Raw genomic sequence first — 22,260 nt, 5'->3', positions numbered from 1 at the left:
GGTGTTAGTAGCATGTTACTACCACGTTACTACGGTGTTAGTAGCATGTTACTACCACGTTACTACGGTGTTAGTAGCATGTTACTACCACGTTACTACCGTGTTAGTAGCATGTTACTACCACATTACTACCGTGTTAGTAGCATGTTACTACCACGTTACTACTGTGTTAGTAGCATGTTACTACCACATTACTACCGTGTTAGTAGCATGTTACTACCGTGTTAGTAGCATGTTACTACCACCTTACTACCGTGTTAGTAGTATGTTACTACCGCGTTACTACCGTCTTAGTAGCATGTTACTACCACGTTACTACGGTGTTAGTAGCATGTTACTACCGTGTTACTACTGTGTTAGTAGCATGTTACTACCGTGTTAGTAGCATGTTACTACCACATTACTACCGTGTTAGTAGCATGTTACTACCACGTTACTACTGTGTTAGTAGCATGTTACTACCGTGTTAGTAGCATGTTACTACCACGTTACTACCGTGTTAGTAGCATGTTACTACTGTCTTACGACCTGAGTTCAGTTACCTTGCCGTCCTCTCCGATACTGAACACCGTATTCTCATCATAGCTGAACTCAACACTGTACACCTCCCCATCGTGGGCCCTCCAGCTCATAGCGCAGTCGTAACGCTGCATGTCTGGAAAATAGAGAGACATGTTATAACAGCTCATAGCACAGTCATAACCCTGCATGTCTGAAGAGGAGGAGCGAGAAGGACATGTTATAACAGCTCATAGCGCAGTCATAATGCTGCATGTCTAGAGAGAATAGGGAGATAAGCACATGTTATAGCAGCTCATAGCGCAGTCGTAACGCTGCATGTCTGGAAAATAGAGAGACATGTTATAACAGCTCATAGTGCAGTCATAATGCTGCATGTCTGAAGGACAGAGAGAAAATAGAGAGACATGTTATAACAGCTCATAGCGCAGTCATAATGCTGCATGTCTAGAGAGAATAGGGAGATAAGCACATGTTATAACAGCTCATAGCACAGTCATAGCCCTGCATGTCTGAAGAGGAGGAGCGAGAAGGACATGTTATAACAGCTCATAGCGCAGTCTTAATGCTGCATGTCTGGAAAATAGAGAGACATGTTGTAACAGCTCATAACGCTGGATGTCTGAAGAGGAGGAGCGGTAAGAACATGTTATAACCACTCATAGCACAGCCATAGCGATGCATGTCTGAAGGACAGAGAGAAAATAGAGGCACATGTTAACACGCATAGAAATATAATTATTAGATCAGCACTCTCCATTGAAGTCAATGAGGGGCATTTTTTCATTCTTAGTAATTCTATATTCACAGCCTCCTCTTCACTCAGAGACCTCATTTGCAGTCAGCTATGTCAACTCCGAGATCTAGTTATTAGTGCCTTACTGTAGACCCCCCCCCCCTTCATCATGACAGCCCTAGTTATACTATACAGTACTATAACCCCCCCCCACCCCTTGCAGTATGTCAAAAGCGTTATAACGTGTTATGAAGAGACTATTCATCCCACATCTATCTACTATCACCTCAAATCAAAATCTCCATGAAGAGCAAAAGTCAACAAAAATGAGTGAGAGTAAATGACTGGACTTTACCGAACAGTCTAATTACTCCGTCGGCAGCTCCAGTTACCAGTAGGTTTCCGTTGTGGTTGAAGGCTGTACAGTTGATGGCTACAGGACCAGGCTCCAGAGAGAACTGAAGCTGAGGACGATAGGATAGGACATGGAGTGAGAGGATAGACAGGAACGAGGCTACAGGGTTTTAACTTCAGACGGGTAGAGTATACATGTAACAGATTTAGATAATATATAGTACAGATCTATAAATTGTATCTATAATATCATATTTAATAATATTAAATAATATTAATAATCTAATAATATTTTCGACAATGTTTTAGCAAAATAAAGTTCCTGATCTCAGAAAAAGACTATCAAGTTGCCCCCTTCACGTGTTTGGGTGACATGGTACACGTGTTTGGGTGACATGGTACACGTGTTTTGAGTGACATAGTACACGTGTTTGGGTGACATTGTACACGTGTTTGAGTGACATAGTACACGTGTTTTGGTGACGTGTTTCCTACAGAAGTACCTGCTGTTTGACGGTCTTGGTGTCCCAGAGCAGCAGCTGTCCAGAGACAGAGAGGTGATTGGGGAGCCGTGGTACTGTCTCTGTCACACTCCCAGAGCGCCCAGGCCCAGCGTGTGCTGCTGCAGAACACACAAAGGACGTCCCGTTGGGGCTGCAGGCCAGGGACAGGATCCTACACAACACCACGCAGGGACAGGAGACACCAGACAGACCAGTCAGTACAGTAATGCCTTCCATTATAAAACCTCTTCAGGAACAGGACAGGAGACACCAGACAGATCAGTCAGTACAGTAACGCCTTCCATTATTAAACCTCTTCAGGAACAGGACAGGAGACACCAGACAGATCAGTCAGTACAGTAATGCCTTCCATTATTAAACCTCTTCAGGAACAGGACAGGAGACACCAGACAGACCAGTCAGTACAGTAATGCCTTCCATTATTAAACCTCTTCAGGAACAGGACAGGAGACACCAGACAGACCAGTCAGTACAGTAACGCCTTCCATTATTAACCTCTTCAGGAGACACCAGACAGATCAGTCAGTACAGTAACGCCTTCCATTATTAAACCTCTTCAGGAGACACCAGACAGATCAGTAGGTACAGTAACGCCTTCCATTATTAAACCTCTTCAGGAGACACCAGACAGATCAGTAGGTACAGTAATACCTTCCATTATTAAACCTCTTCAGGCTGGTTTACCAGACAGATCAGTAGGTACAGTAATACCTTCCATTATTAAACCTCTTCAGGCTGGTTTACCAGACAGATCAGTAGGTACAGTAATACCTTCCATTATTAAACCTCTTCAGGCTGGTTTACCAGACAGATCAGTAGGTACAGTAATGCCTTCCATAATTAAACCTCTTTAGGCTGGTTTACCAGACAGATGAAGATGGGAGAATCTCCATAGAATTGTTGTTGTTGTTGCCCAGGACTAGGCTTAATCTGTGTCTGGGAATCCACCCCTCTGATGAGACATGAAGACTCCTGCTACAGATATCCATTATTACAACCATGGCTGCTGGGTCAAATCACTCTGGATAAGAGACACTTAGCTTACCGTGAATGAGTCTCGTCTATGGTCATCTCATACAGGTTCTTCTTAGCATTAGTGTCGTATAGCCTCACCGTACCCACACCACTGCCCAGCAACAGCTATAAAGGAAAGGGACGCAAGATCAGTATTACTGATGGGGAGGGAGAGGGGGGGGGGGGGGTCCACTTTCCCACCTCACCCTGCAAACAGTCAGAGAACAGGGTGCTGAGGACTGATGATGCCATAACTACCTCATGTAAACATAGACCTGGTCGGATTGTGTTCGTCAGGCACCCAATGGGGGGCGGCAGGGTAGCCTAGTGGTTAGAGTGTAGAGGTGGCAGGTAGCCTAGTGGTTAGAGTGTAGGGCCGGCAGGTAGCCTAGTGGTTAGAGTGTAGAGGTGGCAGGTAGCCTAGTGGTTAGAGTGTAGGGCCGGCAGGTAGCCTAGTGGTTAGAGTGTAGATGTGGCAGGCACCCAATGAGAAGTAAAACAGACTGAAACAGGAAGGGACAACTGGGACTTGTCCAATAAGACATTTTAGTTTTTTTGCTAGGATGTACCCTAATGAACATAGCCCTGATGTGCTGTGTTGAGGTCAGAGGTCATACCAGTCTGTCAGGCTCCCACTCCAGAGAGAGCACAGGGTTAGAGAAGCTGTTTTAAGGTCAGAGGTCATACTCGTCTGTCAGGCTTGGTGTCCCACTCCAGAGACAGCACAGGGTTAGAGAAGCTGTGTTGGGGTAGAGGTCATACCAGTCTGTCAGGCTCCCACTCCAGAGAGAGCACAGGGTTAGAGAAGCTGTGTTGAGGTCAGAGGTCAGACAGGTCTGTCAGGCTCCCACTCCAGAGAGAGCACAGGGTTAGAGAAGCTGTTTTAAGGTCAGAGGTCAGAGGTCATACCAGTCTGTCAGGCTCCCACTCCAGAGAGAGCACAGGGTTATAGAAGCTGTGTTAAGGTCAGAGGTCATACCAGTCTGTCAGGCTCCCACTCCAGAGAGAGCACAGGGTTAGAGAAGCTGTGTTGAGGTCAGAGGTCATACCAGTCTGTCAGGCTCCCACTCCAGAGAGAGCACAGGGTTAGAGAAGCTGTGTTGAGGTCAGAGGTCATACCAGTCTGTCAGGCTCCCACTCCAGAGAGAGCACAGGGTTAGAGAAGCTGTGTTAAGGTCAGAGGTCAGAGCCCCCTTGTGTGGCCGTAATGCCCCCTAAAAATATCTGTGCCTTGTGGCCAAAGTGGCCGTTGTGCCCTTGGGTTGAACATAATTATAATAATTCCTTTCTTCCGGCTGGAAAAGGAAAACGCAGCATTTCATTGGAAATTAACGTAATTCTGGTGGACCAAAATATCAGAACGTTTAGCTTTTAAAATGTTGATAAACTATTAGGCTATTTCTACACATTTATACGAGGCAAGCGAAGCACACAAAGGCAGTAGTAGGCTGTAAGCAGGAATGTTCCAGAACGCGTAGTTTGTTAATATGACTATGACTTGTGTCTTTGGCTGCTGGACAACAAAAGAAAGGTGAAAACATGAGAGCTGGTTTCAATGACATAGGAGGAAGTGTTTATAAAAGAATCCCTCTTTTAATATAATTCCTGTGTTCGGAACACTGTAAGATTTTTACCCCCCCCCCCCCCCCCCCCAAAAAAAAAAGTACGCCCAGATTTATTTAAACAATTACGTTTATGGTTAAATAGTTTCCAAAATGTTGACTGCCTCCGTTCAGATGGCGATGATGCGGTGATGTTATGGCGATGTTGTGGTGATGTTATGGTGATGTTGCGGTGATGTTGCGGTGATGTTGCGGTGATGTTGCGGTGATGTTGCGGTGATGTTATGGTGATGTTGCGGTGATGTTGCGGTGATGTTGCGGTGATGTTATGGTGATGTTGCGGTGATGTTGCGGTGATGTTATGGTGATGTTGTGGTGATGTTGCGGTGATGTTGCGGTGATGTTATGGTGATGTTGTGGTGATGTTGCGGTGATGTTATGGTGATGTTGCGGTGATGTTGCGGTGATGTTGCGGTGATGTTGCGGTGATGTTATGGTGATGTTATGGTGATGTTGCGGTGATGTTGTGGTGATGTTGCGGCTCACAACACATAACAGGGCTTCAAGTAAGACAGAATCGAGCTTTTAGATATTAATGATCCTACATTATATTTGTTCAACATGAGCCGATACACTGTAGCCAATACCATAGGCTGTGGCGTTGAGCCGATACACTGTAGCCAATACCATAGGCTGTGGCGTTGAGCCGCACACTGTAGCCAATACCATAGGCTGTGGCGTTGAGCCGATACACTGTAGCCAATACCATAGGCTGTGGCGTTGAGCCGATACACTGTAGCCAATACCATAGGCTGTGGCGTTGAGCCGCACACTGTAGCCAATACCATAGGCTGTGGCGGTGAGCCGATACACACACTGTAGCCAATAGGCTGTGGCGGTGAGCCGATACACTGTAGCCAATACCATAGGCTGTGGCGTTGAGCCGCACACTGTAGCCAATACCATAGGCTGTGGCGGTGAGCCGATACACACACTGTAGCCAATAGGCTGTGGCGGTGAGCCGATACACTGTAGCCAATACCATAGGCTGTGGCGTTGAGCCACACACTGTAGCCAATACCATAGGCTGTGGCGTTGAGCCACACACTGTAGCCAATACCATAGGCTGTGGCGTTGAGCCGATACACTGTAGCCAATAGGCTGTGGCGTTGAGCCACACACTGTAGCCAATACCATAGGCTGTGGCGTTGAGCCGATACACTGTAGCCAATACCATAGGCTGTGGCGTTGAGCCGATACACTGTAGCCAATACCATAGGCTGTGGCGTTGAGCCGATACACTGTAGCCAATACCATAGGCTGTGGCGTTGAGCCGATACACTGTAGCCAATACCATAGGCTGTGGCGTTGAGCCGATACACTGTAGCCAATACCATAGGCTGTGGCGGTGAGCCGATACACACACTGTAGCCAATACCATAGGCTGTGGCGTTGAGCCACACACTGTAGCCAATACCATAGGCTGTGGCGTTGAGCCGATACACACACTGTAGCCAATACCATAGGCTGTGGCGTTGAGCCGATACACTGTAGCCAATACCATAGGCTGTGGCGTTGAGCCGATACACACACTGTAGCCAATACCATAGGCTGTGGCGTTGAGCCGCACACTGTAGCCAATACCATAGGCTGTGGCGTTGAGCCACACACTGTAGCCAATACCATAGGCTGTGGCGTTGAGCCGATACACTGTAGCCAATAGGCTGTGGCGTTGAGCCACACACTGTAGCCAATACCATAGGCTGTGGCGTTGAGCCGATACACACACTGTAGCCAATACCATAGGCTGTGGCGTTGAGCCGATACACTGTAGCCAATAGGCTGTGGCGTTGAGCCACACACTGTAGCCAATACCATAGGCTGTGGCGTTGAGCCGATACACTGTAGCCAATACCATAGGCTGTGGCGTTGAGCCACACACTGTAGCCAATACCATAGGCTGTGGCGTTGAGCCACACACTGTAGCCAATACCATAGGCTGTGGCGTTGAGCCGATACACTGTAGCCAATAGGCTGTGGCGTTGAGCCACACACTGTAGCCAATACCAAAGGCTGTGGCGTTGATACATACACTGTAGCCAATACTATAGGCTGTGGCGTTGAGCCACACACTGTAGCCAATACCATAGGCTGTGGCGTTGAGCCACACACTGTAGCCAATACCATAGGCTGTGGCGGTGAGCCGATACACACACTGTAGCCAATACCATAGGCTGTGGCGTTGAGCCGATACACACACTGTAGCCAATACCATAGGCTGTGGCGTTGAGCCGATACACACACTGTAGCCAATACCATAGGCTGTGGCGTTGAGCCGACACACACACTGTAGCCAATACCATAGGCTGTGGCGTTGAGCCACACACTGTAGCCAATACCATAGGCTGTGGCGTTGAGCCACACACTGTAGCCAATAGGCTGTGGCGTTGAGCCACACACTGTAGCCAATAGGCTGTCCACCTACACTTCAACATGTAGGATCATTATTTATGGACGTTTACATACACTTATATTGTTCTTAACAGAATAGCTACTGTTTTTGGCTTTCAAATCAATTTAATTTGCTATTTGGGTTATGGACTTGGTGCCCTAGCAGAGGGCCTTGGTGCCCTATCAGAGGGCCGTGGTGCCCTAGCAGGTACACTTGGTGCCCTATCAGAGGGCCGTGGTGCCCTAGCAGGTACACTTGGTGCCCTAGCAGAGGGCCTTGGTGCCCTATCAGAGGGCCGTGGTGCCCTAGCAGGTACCCTTGGTGCCCTAGCAGGTACCCTTGGTGCCCTATCAGAGGGCCGTGGTGCCCTAGCAGGTACCCTTGGTGCCCTATCAGAGGGCCGTGGTGCCCTAGCATGCACCCTTGGTGCCCTATCAGAGGGCCGTGGTGCCCTAGCAGGTACCCTTGGTGCCCTATCAGAGGGCCGTGATGCCCTAGCAGGTACCCTTGGTGCCCTATCAGAGGGCCGTGGTGCCCTAGCTGATACCCTTGGTGCCCTAGCAGAGGCACCTTGGTGGCCTAGCAGGGGCACCTTGTTGCCCTAGCAGAGGGCCGTGGTGCCCTAGCAGATATCCTTGGTGCCCTAGCAGAAGGCCTTGGTGCCCTAGCAGAAGGCCTTGGTGCCCTAGCAGAAGGCCTTGGTGCCCTAGCAGAAGGCCTTGGTGCAATAGCAGAAGGCCTTGGTGTCCTAGCAGATACACTTGGTACCCTAGCAGATACCCTTGGTGCCCTAGCAGATACCCTTGGTGCCCTAGCAGATACCCTTGGTGCCCTAGCAGAAGGCCTTGGTGTCCTAGCAGAAGGCCTTGGTGTCCTAGCAGATACATTTGGTGCCCTAGCAGATACCCTTGGTGCCCTAGCAGAGGGCCGTGGTGCCCTGGAAAGATGATTGGCTACCTCTTGAAGGCCAAATGGCCTTGCCGCCTAAAAAAAAAACATTTTTTTTTTATTGAGGTTGAGGTCAGAGGTCATACCAGTCTGTCGGGCTTGGTGGCCCACTCCAGGGACAGCAGAGGGGACTTGGACATGATGGTGGCCTTGGTCTGCATGATGGGGTTGAAGGACCACACCTTGATCACCCCGTCCACGTCCAAACTGGCTACCCTCCTCCCTGAGCAGTCCACCCTGGGACCGGAGACAGGAGACACAGTGAACGTACACAACGGAGCTGGACCTCATTAACACCCTTTTCAAAAACATTGAACCGTACCGTGTTGTGTCTCTTATTTGACTGAGAACACATTCTCATTTACTACCTAGGGAGTAGTTACAAGGAAGAATGAGCCAATTGTAAGCTGGGGATGATTAGGTGATCGTGGTGGTTTGAGGGCCAGATTTAGAATTTAGCCAGGACACCGGGGTTAACACCCCTACTCTTACGATAAGTGCCATGGGATCTTTAATGACCTCAGAGAGTCAGGACACCCGTTTTAACATCCCATCCGAAAGATGGCACCCTTACACAGGGCAATGTCCCCAATCACTGCCCTGGGGCATTGGGATATATATATATATTTTTTTAAACGAGAGGAAAGAGGGTCTCCTACTGGCCCTCCAACACCACTTCCAACTCGGACAGTTTATATTCACATTGTCCTTTCCAGCATGGTTCCATGGCCAGGGCAGTACAGCTCTGTTACTATGGTGGATGTGTAACCAGGGCAGTATAGCTCTGTTACTATGGTGGATGTGTAACCAGGGCAGTACAGCTCTGTTACTATGGTGGATGTGTAACCAGGGCAGTAGAGCTCTGTTACTATGGTGGATGTGTAACCAGGGCAGTACAGCTCTGTTACTATGGTGGATGTGTAACCAGGGATGTACAGCTCTGTTACTATGGTGGATGTGTAACCAGGGCAGTACAGCTCTGTTACTATGGTGGATGTGTAACCAGGGCAGTACAGCTCTGTTACTATGGTGGATGTGTAACCAGGGCAGTACAGCTCTGTTACTATGGTGGATGTGTAACCAGGGAAGTACAGCTCTGTTACTATGGTGGATGTGTAACCAGGGCAGTACAGCTCTGTTACTATGGTGGATGTGTAACCAGGGAAGTACAGCTCTGTTACTATGGTGGATATGTAACCAGGGCAGTACAGCTCTGTTACTATGGTGGATGTGTAACCAGGGCAGTACAGCTCTGTTACTATGGTGGATGTGTAACCAGGGCAGTACAGCTCTGTTACTATGGTGGATGTGTAACCAGGGCAGTACAGCTCTGTTACTATGGTGGATATGTAACCAGGGCAGTACAGCTCTGTTACTATGGTGGATATGTAACCAGGGCAGTACAGCTCTGTTACTATGGTGGATGTGTAACCAGGGCAGTACAGCTCTGTTACTATGGTGGATGTGTAACCAGGGAAGTACAGCTCTGTTACTATGGTGGATATGTAACCAGGGCAGTACAGCTCTGTTACTATGGTGGATGTGTAACCAGGGCAGTACAGCTCTGTTACTATGGTGGATGTGTAACCAGGGCAGTACAGCTCTGTTACTATGGTGGATGTGTAACCAGGGCAATACAGCTCTGTTACTATGGTGGATGTGTAACCAGGGCAGTACAGCTCTGTTACTATGGTGGATATGTAACCAGGGCAGTACAGCTCTGTTACTATGGTGGATATGTAACCAGGGCAGTACAGCTCTGTTACTATGGTGAATGTGTAACCAGGGCAGTACAGCTCTGTTACTATGGTGGATGTGTAACCAGGGCAGTACAGCTCTGTTACTATGGTGGATGTGTAACCAGGGCAGTACAGCTCTGTTACTATGGTGGATGTGTAACCAGGGCAGTACAGCTCTGTTACTATGGTGGATGTGTAACCAGGGCAGTACAGCTCTGTTACTATGGTGGATGTGTAACCAGGGAAGTACAGCTCTGTTACTATGGTGGATGTGTAACCAGGGCAGTACAGCTCTGTTACTATGGTGGATGTGTAACCAGGGCAGTACAGCTCTGTTACTATGGTGGATATGTAACCAGGGCAGTACAGCTCTGTTACTATGGTGGATGTGTAACCAGGGCAGTACAGCTCTGTTACTATGGTGGATGTGTAACCAGGGCAGTACAGCTCTGTTACTATGGTGGATGTGTAACCAGGGCAGTACAGCTCTGTTACTATGGTGGATATGTAACCAGGGCAGTACAGCTCTGTTTGGCTCAGTAAGGAGAACAGATATGTAACACTGGAGTGATCAATATGTGATCAATATGTCTGATTACTCAGTATATCCCGATGATCAATATGTCTGATTACTCAGTATATCCCGGTGATCAATATGTCTGATTACTCAGTATATCCCGATGATCAATATGTCTGATTACTCAGTATATCCCAATGATTACTACATCTGATTACTCAGTATATCCCGGTGATCAATATGTCTGATTACTCAGTATATCCCAATGATTACTACATCTGATTACTCAGTATATCCCGGTGATCAATATGTCTGATTACTCAGTATATCCCGGTGATCAATATGTCTGATTACTCAGTATATCCCGATGATCAATATGTCTGATTACTCAGTATATCCCGATGATTACTACATCTGATTACTCAGTATATCCCGGTGATCAATATGTCTGATTACTCAGTATATCCCGATGATCAATATGTCTGATTACTCAGTATATCCCGATGATCAATATGTCTGATTACTCAGTATATCCCGATGATCAATATGTCTGATTACTCAGTATATCCCGGTGATCAATATGTCTGATTACTCAGTATATCCCGGTGATCAATATGTCTGATTACTTAAGAGCTCCTGTAGTAGATCAATAATGTTCATCAGGAGTTCCACTCCACTAGACGCTGACTGTAACAGGTGTGTCGTCACGGTGATGTCCTACCTGCAGTACATGATCGAGGAGTGATGCTCTCCGTACTCTTCCTGACTGAGCTTGATGAAGGGATGTTCCACCCCCAGCACCCCTGTACCCCTCTGGCCCTCCCCGCTGACCTGTGTCTGGCTGGGGGGAGGAGGGTCTATCGGGTCACTGCTGGTGGTCCCCCCCTCAAGTTGAGGCTCTGGGTCCCCACTTTCCCCTCTCTTCTCAGGCACCTGAAAGAAGAGACGAGATGGATTTAGCTTCCTGATAATACAGCCAGGAATCCCTCCCATACTTCCTATACTTCACTACTTCCTATACTTCACTACTTCCCATACTTCACTACTTCCTATACTTCCCTACTTCCCATACTTCACTACTTCCCATACTTCACTACTTCACTACTTCCATACGTCACTACTTCACTACTTCCTATACTTCACTACTTCCTATACTTCACTACTTCCTATACTTCCCTACTTCCTATACTTCCCTACTTCCTATACTTCACTACTTCCATACTTCACTACTTCCATACTTCACTACTTCCTATACTTCACTACTTCCATACTTCACTACTTCCTATACTTCCCTTCAGACCCCATATACAGACGTGGGATCTTAATTTGACCCATTTCGTCACAGGGGGAAAATAATCCTGCAACAGGAGGATTTGAATATCTATATAATATGTCAAATGTCTGCCAGTCGGCAGCTGAAAGCTGTGATTGTAGGTTACAATAGCTTAAGACTGCAGGTCCACTGGTCATCAAGTAGCCTATGTAGACTATGTGCAGGTTACAGCGTGTCTCGTGTGAATTCTTATGTGGGTTATGGTACATGTACAACACTTGTACGGGGTAGAGGTATTTTTTGTTCGGGGAAATCAGTTGATTTTCTTTAGATCAGTTGTTTTACTACAGTGCATTTGGAAAGTACAGCCTTATTCTAAAATGTATTAAATAGTTTCCCCCCCCTCAATCTACACACAATACCCCATAATGACATCACAATACCCCATAATGACATCACAATACCCCATAATGACATCACAATAACCCATAATGACATCCCAATACCCCATAATGACATCACAATACCCCATAATGACATCACAATACCCCATAATGACATCACAATACCCCATAATGACATCACAATACCCCATAATGACATCACAATGCCTCATAATGACATCACAATACCCCATAATGACATCACAATGCCTCATAATGACATCACAATACCCCATAATGACATCACAATACCTCATAATGACATCACAATACCCCATAATGACATCACAATAGGAATGTGCACCAAAGCTGTTGCCAGAGAATGCAATGTTCATTTCTCTACCATAAGTCACCTTCAACGTCATTTTAGAGAATTTGGCAGTACGTCCAACCGGCCTCACGACCGCAGACTACGTGTAACCATGCCAACCCAGAACCTGGCAGTACGTCCAACCGGCCTCACGACCGCAGACTACGTGTAACCATGCCAACCCAGAACCTGGCAGTACGTCCAACCGGCCTCACGACCGCAGACTGCGTGTAACCATGCCAACCCAGAACCTGGCAGTACGTCCAACCGGCCTCACGACCGCAGACTACGTGTAACCATGCAAACCCAGAACCTGGCAGTACGTCCAACCGGCCTCACGACCGCAGACTACGTGTAACCATGCCAACCCAGAACCTGGCAGTACGTCCAACCGGCCTCACGACCGCAGACTGCGTGTAACCATGCCAACCCAGAACCTGGCAGTACGTCCAACCGGCCTCACGACCGCAGACTACGTGTAACCATGCCAACCCAGAACCTGGCAGTACGTCCAACCGGCCTCACGACCGCAGACTACGTGTAACCATGGCAACCCAGAACCTGGCAGTACGTCCAACCGGCCTGACGACCGCAGACTGCGTGTAACCATGCCAACCCAGAACCTGGCAGTACGTCCAACCGGCCTCACGACCGACCGCAGACTACGTGTAACCATGCCAACCCAGAACCTGGCAGTACGTCCAACCGGCCTCACGACCGCAGACTACGTGTAACCATGCCAACCCAGAACCTGGCAGTACGTCCAACCGGCCTCACGACCGCAGACTGCGTGTAACCATGCCAACCCAGAACCTGGCAGTACGTCCAACCGGCCTCACGACCGCAGACTGCGTGTAACCATGTCAACCCAGAACCTGGCAGTACGTCCAACCGGCCTCACGACCGCAGACTGCGTGTAACCATGCCAACCCAGAACCTGGCAGTACGTCCAACCGGCCTCACGACCGCAGACTGCGTGTAACCATGCCAACCCAGAACCTGGCAGTACGTCCAACCGGCCTCACGACCGCAGACTACGTGTAACCATGCCAACCCAGAACCTGGCAGTACGTCCAACCGGCCTCACGACCGCAGACTACGTGTAACCATGCCAACCCAGAACCTGGCAGTACATCCAACCGGCCTCACGACCGCAGACTGCGTGTAACCATGCCAACCCAGAACCTGGCAGTACGTCCAACCGGCCTCACGACCGCAGACTACGTGTAACCATGCCAACCCAGAACCTGGCAGTACGTCCAACCGGCCTCACGACCGCAGACTACGTGTAACCATGCCAACCCAGAACCTGGCAGTACGTCCAACCGGCCTCACGACCGCAGACTGCGTGTAACCATGCCAACCCAGAACCTGGCAGTACGTCCAACCGGCCTCACGACCGCAGACTACGTGTAACCATGCCAACCCAGAACCTGGCAGTACGTCCAACCGGCCTCACGACCGCAGACTACGTGTAACCATGCCAACCCAGAACCTGGCAGTACGTCCAACCGGCCTCACGACCGCAGACTGCGTGTAACCATGCCAACCCAGAACCTGGCAGTACGTCCAACCGGCCTCACGACCGCAGACTACGTGTAACCATGCCAACCCAGAACCTGGCAGTACGTCCAACCGGCCTCACGACCGCAGACTACGTGTAACCATGCCAACCCAGAACCTGGCAGTACGTCCAACCGGCCTCACGACCGCAGACTGCGTGTAACCATGCCAACCCAGAACCTGGCAGTACGTCCAACCGGCCTCACGACCGCAGACTGCGTGTAACCATGCCAACCCAGAACCTGGCAGTACGTCCAACCGGCCTCACGACCGCAGACTGCGTGTAACCATGCCAACCCAGAACCTGGCAGTACGTCCAACCGGCCTCACGACCGCAGACTGCGTGTAACCATGCCAACCCAGAACCTGGCAGTACGTCCAACCGGCCTCACGACCGCAGACTGCGTGTAACCATGCCAACCCAGAACCTGGCAGTACGTCCAACCGGCCTCACGACCGCAGACTGCGTGTATGGAGTCGTTTGGGCGAGTGGTTTGCTGATGTCAACGTTGTGAACAGAGGGCCTCATTGTTGTGCCATTCATCAACTCGTGTTTCAGCATGATAATGCACGACCCCATGTCGGAAGGATCGGTACACAATTCCTGGAATCTGAACATTTCCTTCCCAGTTCTTCTATGGCCTGCATGCTCACCAGACATTGAACATGTTCTTCTATGGCCTGCATGCTCACCAGACATTGAACATGTTCTTCTATGGCCTGCATGCTCACCAGACATTGAACATGTTCTTCTATGGCCTGCATGCTCACCAGACATTGAACATGTTCTTCTATGGCCTGCATGCTCACCAGACATTGAACATGTTTGAGAGACTCTGGATCGACATGTACGACAGCGTGTTCCAGTTCCCGCCAATATCCAGCAACTTCGCACAGCCACTGAAGAGGAGCGGGACAACATTCCACAGGCCACAATCAACAGCCTGATCAACTCTGTGTGAAGGAGATGTGTCACGCTGCATGAGGCAAATGGTGGTTTTCTGATCCCACATCCCTACCCTTCTTTAAGTATCTGTAACTAACAGATGCATATCTGTATTCTCAGAAGAGTATGTGAGCGGAGCGGAACGTGCCCGATTTCACTGGAGCGAGATTCCCCAAAGCCTGGAGGTCGGTCTTCTCTCCAGTAGCACTCACTTCAGGAGCTCAGGGCATGCCGGCCCAGCATGCATTTGGAGTCTACTTGTGTGCTGCTACAGCTCCTTGCTTTAGCTACTGTCATGGAGTTCACTACATATTTTCATACAGAAACGGAGAAAACACAGTCATGTCGAATCAACTCCGATTCCCAGTCATGTCGAATCAACTCCGATTCCCAGTCATGTCGAATCAACTCCGATTCCCAGTCATGTCGAATCAACTCCGATTCCCAGTCATGTCGAATCAACTCCGATTCCCAGTCATGTCGAATCAACTCCGATTCCCAGTCATGTCGAATCAACTCCGATTCCCAGTCATGTCGAATCAACTCCGATTCCCAGTCATGTCGAATCAACTCCGATTCCCAGTCATGTCGAATCAACTCCGATTCCCAGTCATGTCGAATCAACTCCGATTCCCAGTCATGTCAAATCAACTCCGATTCCCAGTCATGTCAAATCAACTCCGATTCCCAGTCATGTCGAATCAACTCCGATTCCCAGTCATGTGAAATCAACTCCGATTCCCAGTCATGTCGAATCAACTCCGATTCCCAGTCATGTGAAATCAACTCCGATTCCCAGTCATGTCAAACCAACTCCGATTCCCAGTCATGTCAAACCAACTCCGATTCCCAGTCATGTGTTTTTGTTATTTTTAGTAATACATTGTTATTGGTTACTGCTGTCGGGTTTAGAGTGTACAACAAAGGCCTTTCACTCTACTGTGCATGTGACGATAAAACTTGAATGGCGTTGCCATGGCATTTCCATTGTTTTGGTCATTCCAATTGACCTCTTTGGAATGTAACATGTAAATAGAACGTCATTATAATTCTATGGCTTATTGAAGGAGGGAAAGTGGAATTCAATTCTAAATATGTCCACTAGGCAACATCCTCCTTTCCTTAGTAATACAGTAGGTGAAACCTGAATTTGTGGCTTGGAGAAGAGCTCCTTCCTTTCCTTCTCGTGGTCCTGGTGTCGTCTCTGTCTGGGGTGGGAAGTAGACCCAGCCTGCTGATCACTGGTTCCCCCAGCGCTACAGACCGGCCTGGGCTCCTTGGAGGCCGCTACTGGTTCCTTGGGCTTCCCAGAATAAAATACATGAAAGCGGTTTGTTTTCCAAAACACAGTTAAGTCTGTAATCAAAAACACCCCATCATAAGTATTCCCCCCCCCCCACACACACACACACACACACACATTTTATTGTGTTACAAATTGGGATTGAAATGTATTTCTTTTAAATTGTCAACGATCTACACAAAATACTCTGTAATGATTAATGAAAAATAAACAATAATACTGTATAATAAACATTAATACTGTATACTGTATTATTTTCCCAATATCTTCCCATTATTTCCCAATTTCTTCAAGCACGGTCAAGGTGATGGGGATCATGGCTAGACAGACATTTTCAAGTCTTGCCATAGATTTTCAAGCAGATTTAAGTCAAAACTGTAACTAGGACACTGAGGAACATTCACGGTCTTCTTGGTAAGCAACTCCAGTGTAGATTTCGCTTTGTGTTTTAGGTTATTGTCCTGCTGAAAGGTGAATTCATCTCCCAGTGTCTGGTGGAAAGCAGACTGAACAAGGTTTTCGTCTTGGGTTTTGCCTGCGCTTAGCTCCATTCCGATTATTTTTATCCTGAAAAACTCCCCAGTATTTGCCGATGACAAGCATACCCATAACATGACGCAGCCACCACCATGCTTGAAAATAAGGAGGCAGTTACTCAGTGATGTGTTTTGTTGGATTTACCCCAAACATAAAACTCTGAATTTAGGCCTAATAGTATATTTATTTGTATTACTTTAGTGCCTTGTTGCATTCAAGATGCATGTTTTGGAATATTTTTATTCTGTATGTCTGAAGTTCTCATCACAAGGTCGTTGATCCATCCTCAGTTCTCTCCCATCATAGCCTGTAGCTGTTTTAAAGTCACCAATGTCTTCCTGGTGACATCTCTGAGGACGACTGTATCTTTGATGTGTCTGGCGAGTTCAACACGTCGCGGCAGGGTAGCCTAGTGGTTAGAGTGTAGAGGCAGCAGGTAGTCTAGTGGTTAGAGTGTAGAGGCAGCAGGTAGCCTAGTGGTTAGAGTGTAGAGGCAGCAGGTAGCCTAGTGGTTAGAGTGTAGAGGCAGCAGGTAGCCTAGTGGTTAGAGTGTAGAGGCAGCAGGTAGCCTAGTGGGTAGAGTGTAGAGGCAGCAGGTAGCCTAGTGGTTAGAGTGTAGAGGCAGCAGGTAGCGTAGTGGTTAGAGTGTAGAGGCAGCAGGTAGCCTAGTGGTTAGAGTGTAGAGGCAGCAGGTAGCCTAGTGGTTAGAGTGTAGAGGCAGTAGGTAGCCTAGTGGTTAGAGTGTAGAGGCAGCAGGTAGCCTAGTGGTTAGAGTGTAGAGGCAGCAGGTAGCCTAGTGGTTAGAGTGTAGAGGCAGCAGGTAGCCTAGTGGTTAGAGTGTAGAGGCAGCAGGTAGCCTAGTGGTTAGAGTGTAGAGGCAGCAGGTAGCCTAGTGGTTAGAGTGTAGAGGCAGCAGGTAGCCTAGTGGTTAGAGTGTAGAGGTGGCAGGGTAGCCTAGTGGTTAGAGTGTAGAGGTGGCAGGGTAGCCTAGTGGTTAGAGTGTAGAGGCGGCAGGTAGCCTAGTGGTTACAGTGTAGAGGTGGCAGGGTAGCCTAGTGGTTAGAGTGTAGAGGCAGCAGGTAGCCTAGTGGTTAGAGTGTTGGAATAGTAACCGGAAGGTTGCAAGTTCAAACCCCCGAGCTGACAAGGTACAAAGCTGTCGTTCTGCCCCTGAACAGGCAGTTAACCCACTGTTCCCAGGCCGTCATTGAAAATAAGAATTTGTTTTTAATGTTCTTAACTGACTTGCCTCGTTAAATAAAGGTAAAATAAAAAAATAAAAAATCCACAGCATCGTTATTCACTTTGAACGCGCTTAAAGACATATTCAAAACGTCTGATTTGTTATTGTTACCCATCTACCAAATCACTGCCATTCTTTATGAGGCTTTTCGAGAAAAAAAAAAGCTTGTTGGTCATTCGTTGTTGAATCTGTCCTTGAAATTCAAAAACTTGACTGAAGAGCCATACAGATGGTGTATGTATGGACAGAGGAAAGGTTAGGCATTCAAAAACAATGTCCATGGAACTTATTACGTAAACGTATTATGTAAACTTATTGTTTCACAACGTATTATGTGATTCGTTAAGCCAAAATGTTTCACCTGAACTAAGTTAGGCCTAAACAAAGGGGGGTGAATACTTATGTAAAGACTATATTTTAGATTGACATTTTTGTAATAATTTTGTATTTTGTGTAGATCAATGACCCCCCCCCCCAAAAAAAAATCAATCCCAATTTGAAAATGCAACCAAATGCGGAAAAAAAAATCCCAAGGGGGGTGAATACTTACAGTATGATACCAACTGTAAATACATACCGCTAGTCATGTCATCAATGGTGTAAACGGCTAAATATTGGTAAAAGTTTACTTGAGTAACAGTGATCCAAGAACAATATGGCACAAGCAGTGAGTGGATTTTCCACAGAAACTTTATCTAGCCCCTTAAAACGCATCCCTGAGGGTCTATAAGTCCAGCGTCTCAGTCTCAAGCGATGCCCCCCCAGAAAACAAAACAAAAAAGAGCCTAATTTCCGGAAGAACATATGGCCTCACTTGATTGGCTGCGGTGTCCTTGCGTCCCAGCGAGGCCTGTGTTGGCGAGGACCCAGGAAGTCCTCGAGGCATCTTGCCAGGTACCCGTCTGGCCTGGGGCAGGAATGTAGAGAAGAAGTTCCTGGAAGGGGTGGTGGTGAGGGCGGGGTTACGCTGGCTCGTCACCAGGTCCCTGTGGAGCACAGACGAATCAAACGTGAATCAAACATGAATCAAACATTTAGTCATACATGAATCAAGCGGGAATCAAACATGAATCAAATGTGAATCAAACATGAATCAAACATTTAGTCAGACATGAATCAAGCGGGAATCAAACATGAATCAAATGTGAATCAAGAAGATCTAGAGGTATTAGAGGCGATGAAGACCAAAGTGGTTGAAAAGTTGTCATCAATAAGATGGATTCAACATTTAGAGATATCAGATACCTCAGCTGCTTTTTAAAACCCCATTCTTCGCTGATGCTGTGTGCAGGTCCACTCACAGCTGTAAAACTCAATTAACCGTCAGTTACCATGTGCTGTTGTGTGCCTAGCGAGTAAACAAGGTCTATTTGGGAGACAAGCCAAGACTGTTCTGAAAGAAAATGGAAAGCGCCGTGAGAAAATACACATACTAGATTTCTTGTCTGAAGACTTTTTTTGATTCAGTTTCCAACGAATCTGTTACACTGGACTTCTTTACTAAGTGGTGTGTTTAAGCTTTATGAGTGGTTCCTACCTTGTTGCGAGCCATTTGCTTTGTTAAATAGAATGTTACACGTTACAAACTAAAGACCAAACTACAGACTAGCTGGAAATGTCCTCAGACAGCGTTGTGTTGTGGTTCCTTTGCTACATAGTGTTTGGTATTGTCTTCCCAAAGCCAAACCCTGACAGGAGTCAACCAATGCCCTTCATACCAAGGCCCGTGTCCTCAAAGCGTCTCAAGAGTAGGAATGCTGATCTCGGATCAGTTTGGTCTTTTAAATCGTATTAATAAGATGGGGGGGGGGGCTGATCGCACATCAGCACTTCTACTCGGAGACACTTTATGAATACAGGCCCAGAGCTCCAGACATCCCAGCAGCCACTGGGGCCCTCATGGGCCGGAGCTGTGCATCCCAGCAGCCACTGGGGCCCTCAAGGGCCGGAGCTGTGCATCCCAGCAGCCACTGGGGCCCTCAAGGGCCTGAGCTGTGCATCCCAGGATAGAGCAAATAGACAGAACAACTGAAACTAATCATGGTGGAAAAACAACAATTCAGGGTGAATTGTTTATTCATCGTCCTTATTCATACGTTAACACATTAAAACAGTTTTAATATATATTATATTAGTTAAATTATACATCTACAGTATCGTACAAAGAGGAGAAAATACAAACCAAATAACTATATCATACAATTATTAAAACCTTCACTAAAACCCCTCCCTTCAACCCCAAAGTGGGTCAATCCAAGCTCAAAGTTAGTCCTCACAGCTCAGTGTCTCCGAGGCGGTCCATGTTTTGTACGTAGGGGGGGAGTTTGTGATGCACCATCTCTTCCTGCTTCTTGAGTTTAGCCTCTCCCTGCAGGGAAAATAGCTGGAGGCAGGGAAGAGACAGAGAGAGAGAGAGAGGGGAGATGGGAAGAGAGAGAGAGAGGGGAGAGGGGGAAGAGAGAGAGAGGGGGGGGTAGAGATGGGAAGAGAGAGAGGGGGGTAGAGATGGGAAGCGACAGAGAGAGAGAGAGAGAGGGGGAGATGGGAAGAGAGAGAGAGAGAGAGAGAGGGGGGTAGAGATGGGAGAGAGAGAGAGAGAGAGGGAGAGAGAGAGAGGGGGGTGGAGATGGGAGAGAGAGAGAGAAAGAGAGAGGGGGCAAAGATGGGAAGAGAGAGAGAGAGGGGGCAAAGATGGGAAGAGAGAGAGAGAGAGGGGGGCACAGATGGGGAGAGAGAGAGAGAGAGAGAGAGAGGGGGCAAAGATGGGACGAGAGAGAGAGAGAGAGAGAGGGGGCAAAGATGGGAAGAGAGAGAGAGAGAGGGGGGCAAAGATGGGAAGAGAGAGAGAGAGAGGGGGGCAAAGATGGGAAGAGAGAGAGAGAGAGGGGGCAAAGATGGGGAGAGAGAGAGAGAGAGAGAGAGAGAGAGAGGGGGGCAAAGATGGGAAGAGAGAGAGAGAGAGAGGGGGGCAAAGATGGGGAGAGAGAGAGAGAGAGAGAGAGAGAGAGAGAGAGAAGAGAGAGAAGAGAGAAGAGAGAGAGAGAAGAGAGAGAGAGAGAGAGAGAAGAGAGAGCTTTAGCAGCCATCCTTAGGCCCTTTGAGACTTTCTCATGAGGGAAGCAGTATGCGCCACAGTTTTGGAAACGGAGAGACTTAACAAGTGATTCCTGTAAATAACCAACTGTAAACTGTGAAGTAACTGTCACACTCCTAAACAACGTTGGTATGAGTATACCCCGTGTGGTTTTTACAGGAAGTAAATCAATGTTGAGTGTATTGGTTTCAAACTTCTCTGGTATTAAGCACAAACTGGCTCGTTATTAGATGAGAAAACAGACCATGTGTCTGAGCTGATCATTCTCCTCCTGTAGACCAGTGGTCCTCTGGACCTCAGAGTCAAAGCTCAGGAGCACAGGCTGCGGTGGTTTGCTGTCAAGGAAGAAACTACTCAAAGGATAGTATGTATAGTTTTGTTGACGTTTGAAATGGACATTGATACGTTGCCGTTGACTTCCTTGTGTTGAAAGGATTCCACGTTCCTCTTTACGACATCTGGAGATTGTGTCGACACAACCTGGTGTGATGCCGATGCAGCGTGACATCTCCCAAGACAAGCAAAACACAGTGAACCGATATTACCCTGATGGCTAGCCTCTGAGAGTATGTGTCTGCACTGTAATCTAGAATGTCTTTACTGTAGTCTAGAGTGTCTGTACTGTAGTCTAGAGTGTCTATAGTCTAGAGTGTCTGTAGTCTAGAGTGTCTGTACTGTAGTCATTGTGTGTCTGTAGTCTAGAGTGTCAGTACTGTAGTCATCGTGTGTCTGTAGTCTAGAGTGTCAGTACTGTAGTCATCGTGTGTCTGTAGTCTAGAGTGTCTGTAGTCTAGAGTGTCTGTAGTCTAGAGTGTCTGTAGTCATCGTGTGTCTGTAGTCTAGAGTGTCTGTAGTCTAGAGTGTCTGTACTGTAGTCTAGTGTCTATAGTCTAGAGTGTCAGTACTGTAGTCTAGAGTGTCAGTACTGTAGTCATTGTGTGTCTGTAGTCTAGAGTGTCTGTAGTCATTGTGTGTCTGTAGTCATTGTGTGTCTGTAGTCATTGTGTGTCTGTAGTCTAGAGTGTCTGTACTGTAGTCTAGAGTGTCTGTAGTCTAGAGTGTCTGTAGTCATCGTGTGTCTGTAGTCTAGAGTGTCTGTACTGTAGTCTAGAGTGTCTGTACTGTAGTCTAGAGTGTCTGTAGTCATCGTGTGTCTGTAGTCTAGAGTGTCTGTAGTCATCGT

General features: G+C 47.7%; 1 protein-coding gene across 1 annotated transcript in view; it reads right to left on the bottom strand.

The window, feature by feature from the left end:
• Positions 1–22,260, bottom strand: part of wdr91 (WD repeat domain 91) — a 48,177-nt gene that overhangs the window by 20,820 nt on the left and 5,097 nt on the right. Inside the window, 10 exon segments of the mRNA XM_065007655.1 lie at positions 543–655; positions 1,611–1,719; positions 2,113–2,284; positions 3,179–3,273; positions 8,196–8,346; positions 11,087–11,298; positions 16,045–16,203; positions 18,798–18,969; positions 20,260–20,366; positions 21,322–21,405. Coding sequence (XP_064863727.1) covers positions 543–655; positions 1,611–1,719; positions 2,113–2,284; positions 3,179–3,273; positions 8,196–8,346; positions 11,087–11,298; positions 16,045–16,203; positions 18,798–18,969; positions 20,260–20,366; positions 21,322–21,405 — 1,374 coding nt within the window.

This window comes from Oncorhynchus nerka, linkage group LG22 (assembly GCF_034236695.1).
Source record: "Oncorhynchus nerka isolate Pitt River linkage group LG22, Oner_Uvic_2.0, whole genome shotgun sequence".
NCBI lineage: Eukaryota > Metazoa > Chordata > Actinopteri > Salmoniformes > Salmonidae > Oncorhynchus > Oncorhynchus nerka.
This window is presented reverse-complemented; position numbering and strand designations above follow the sequence as displayed.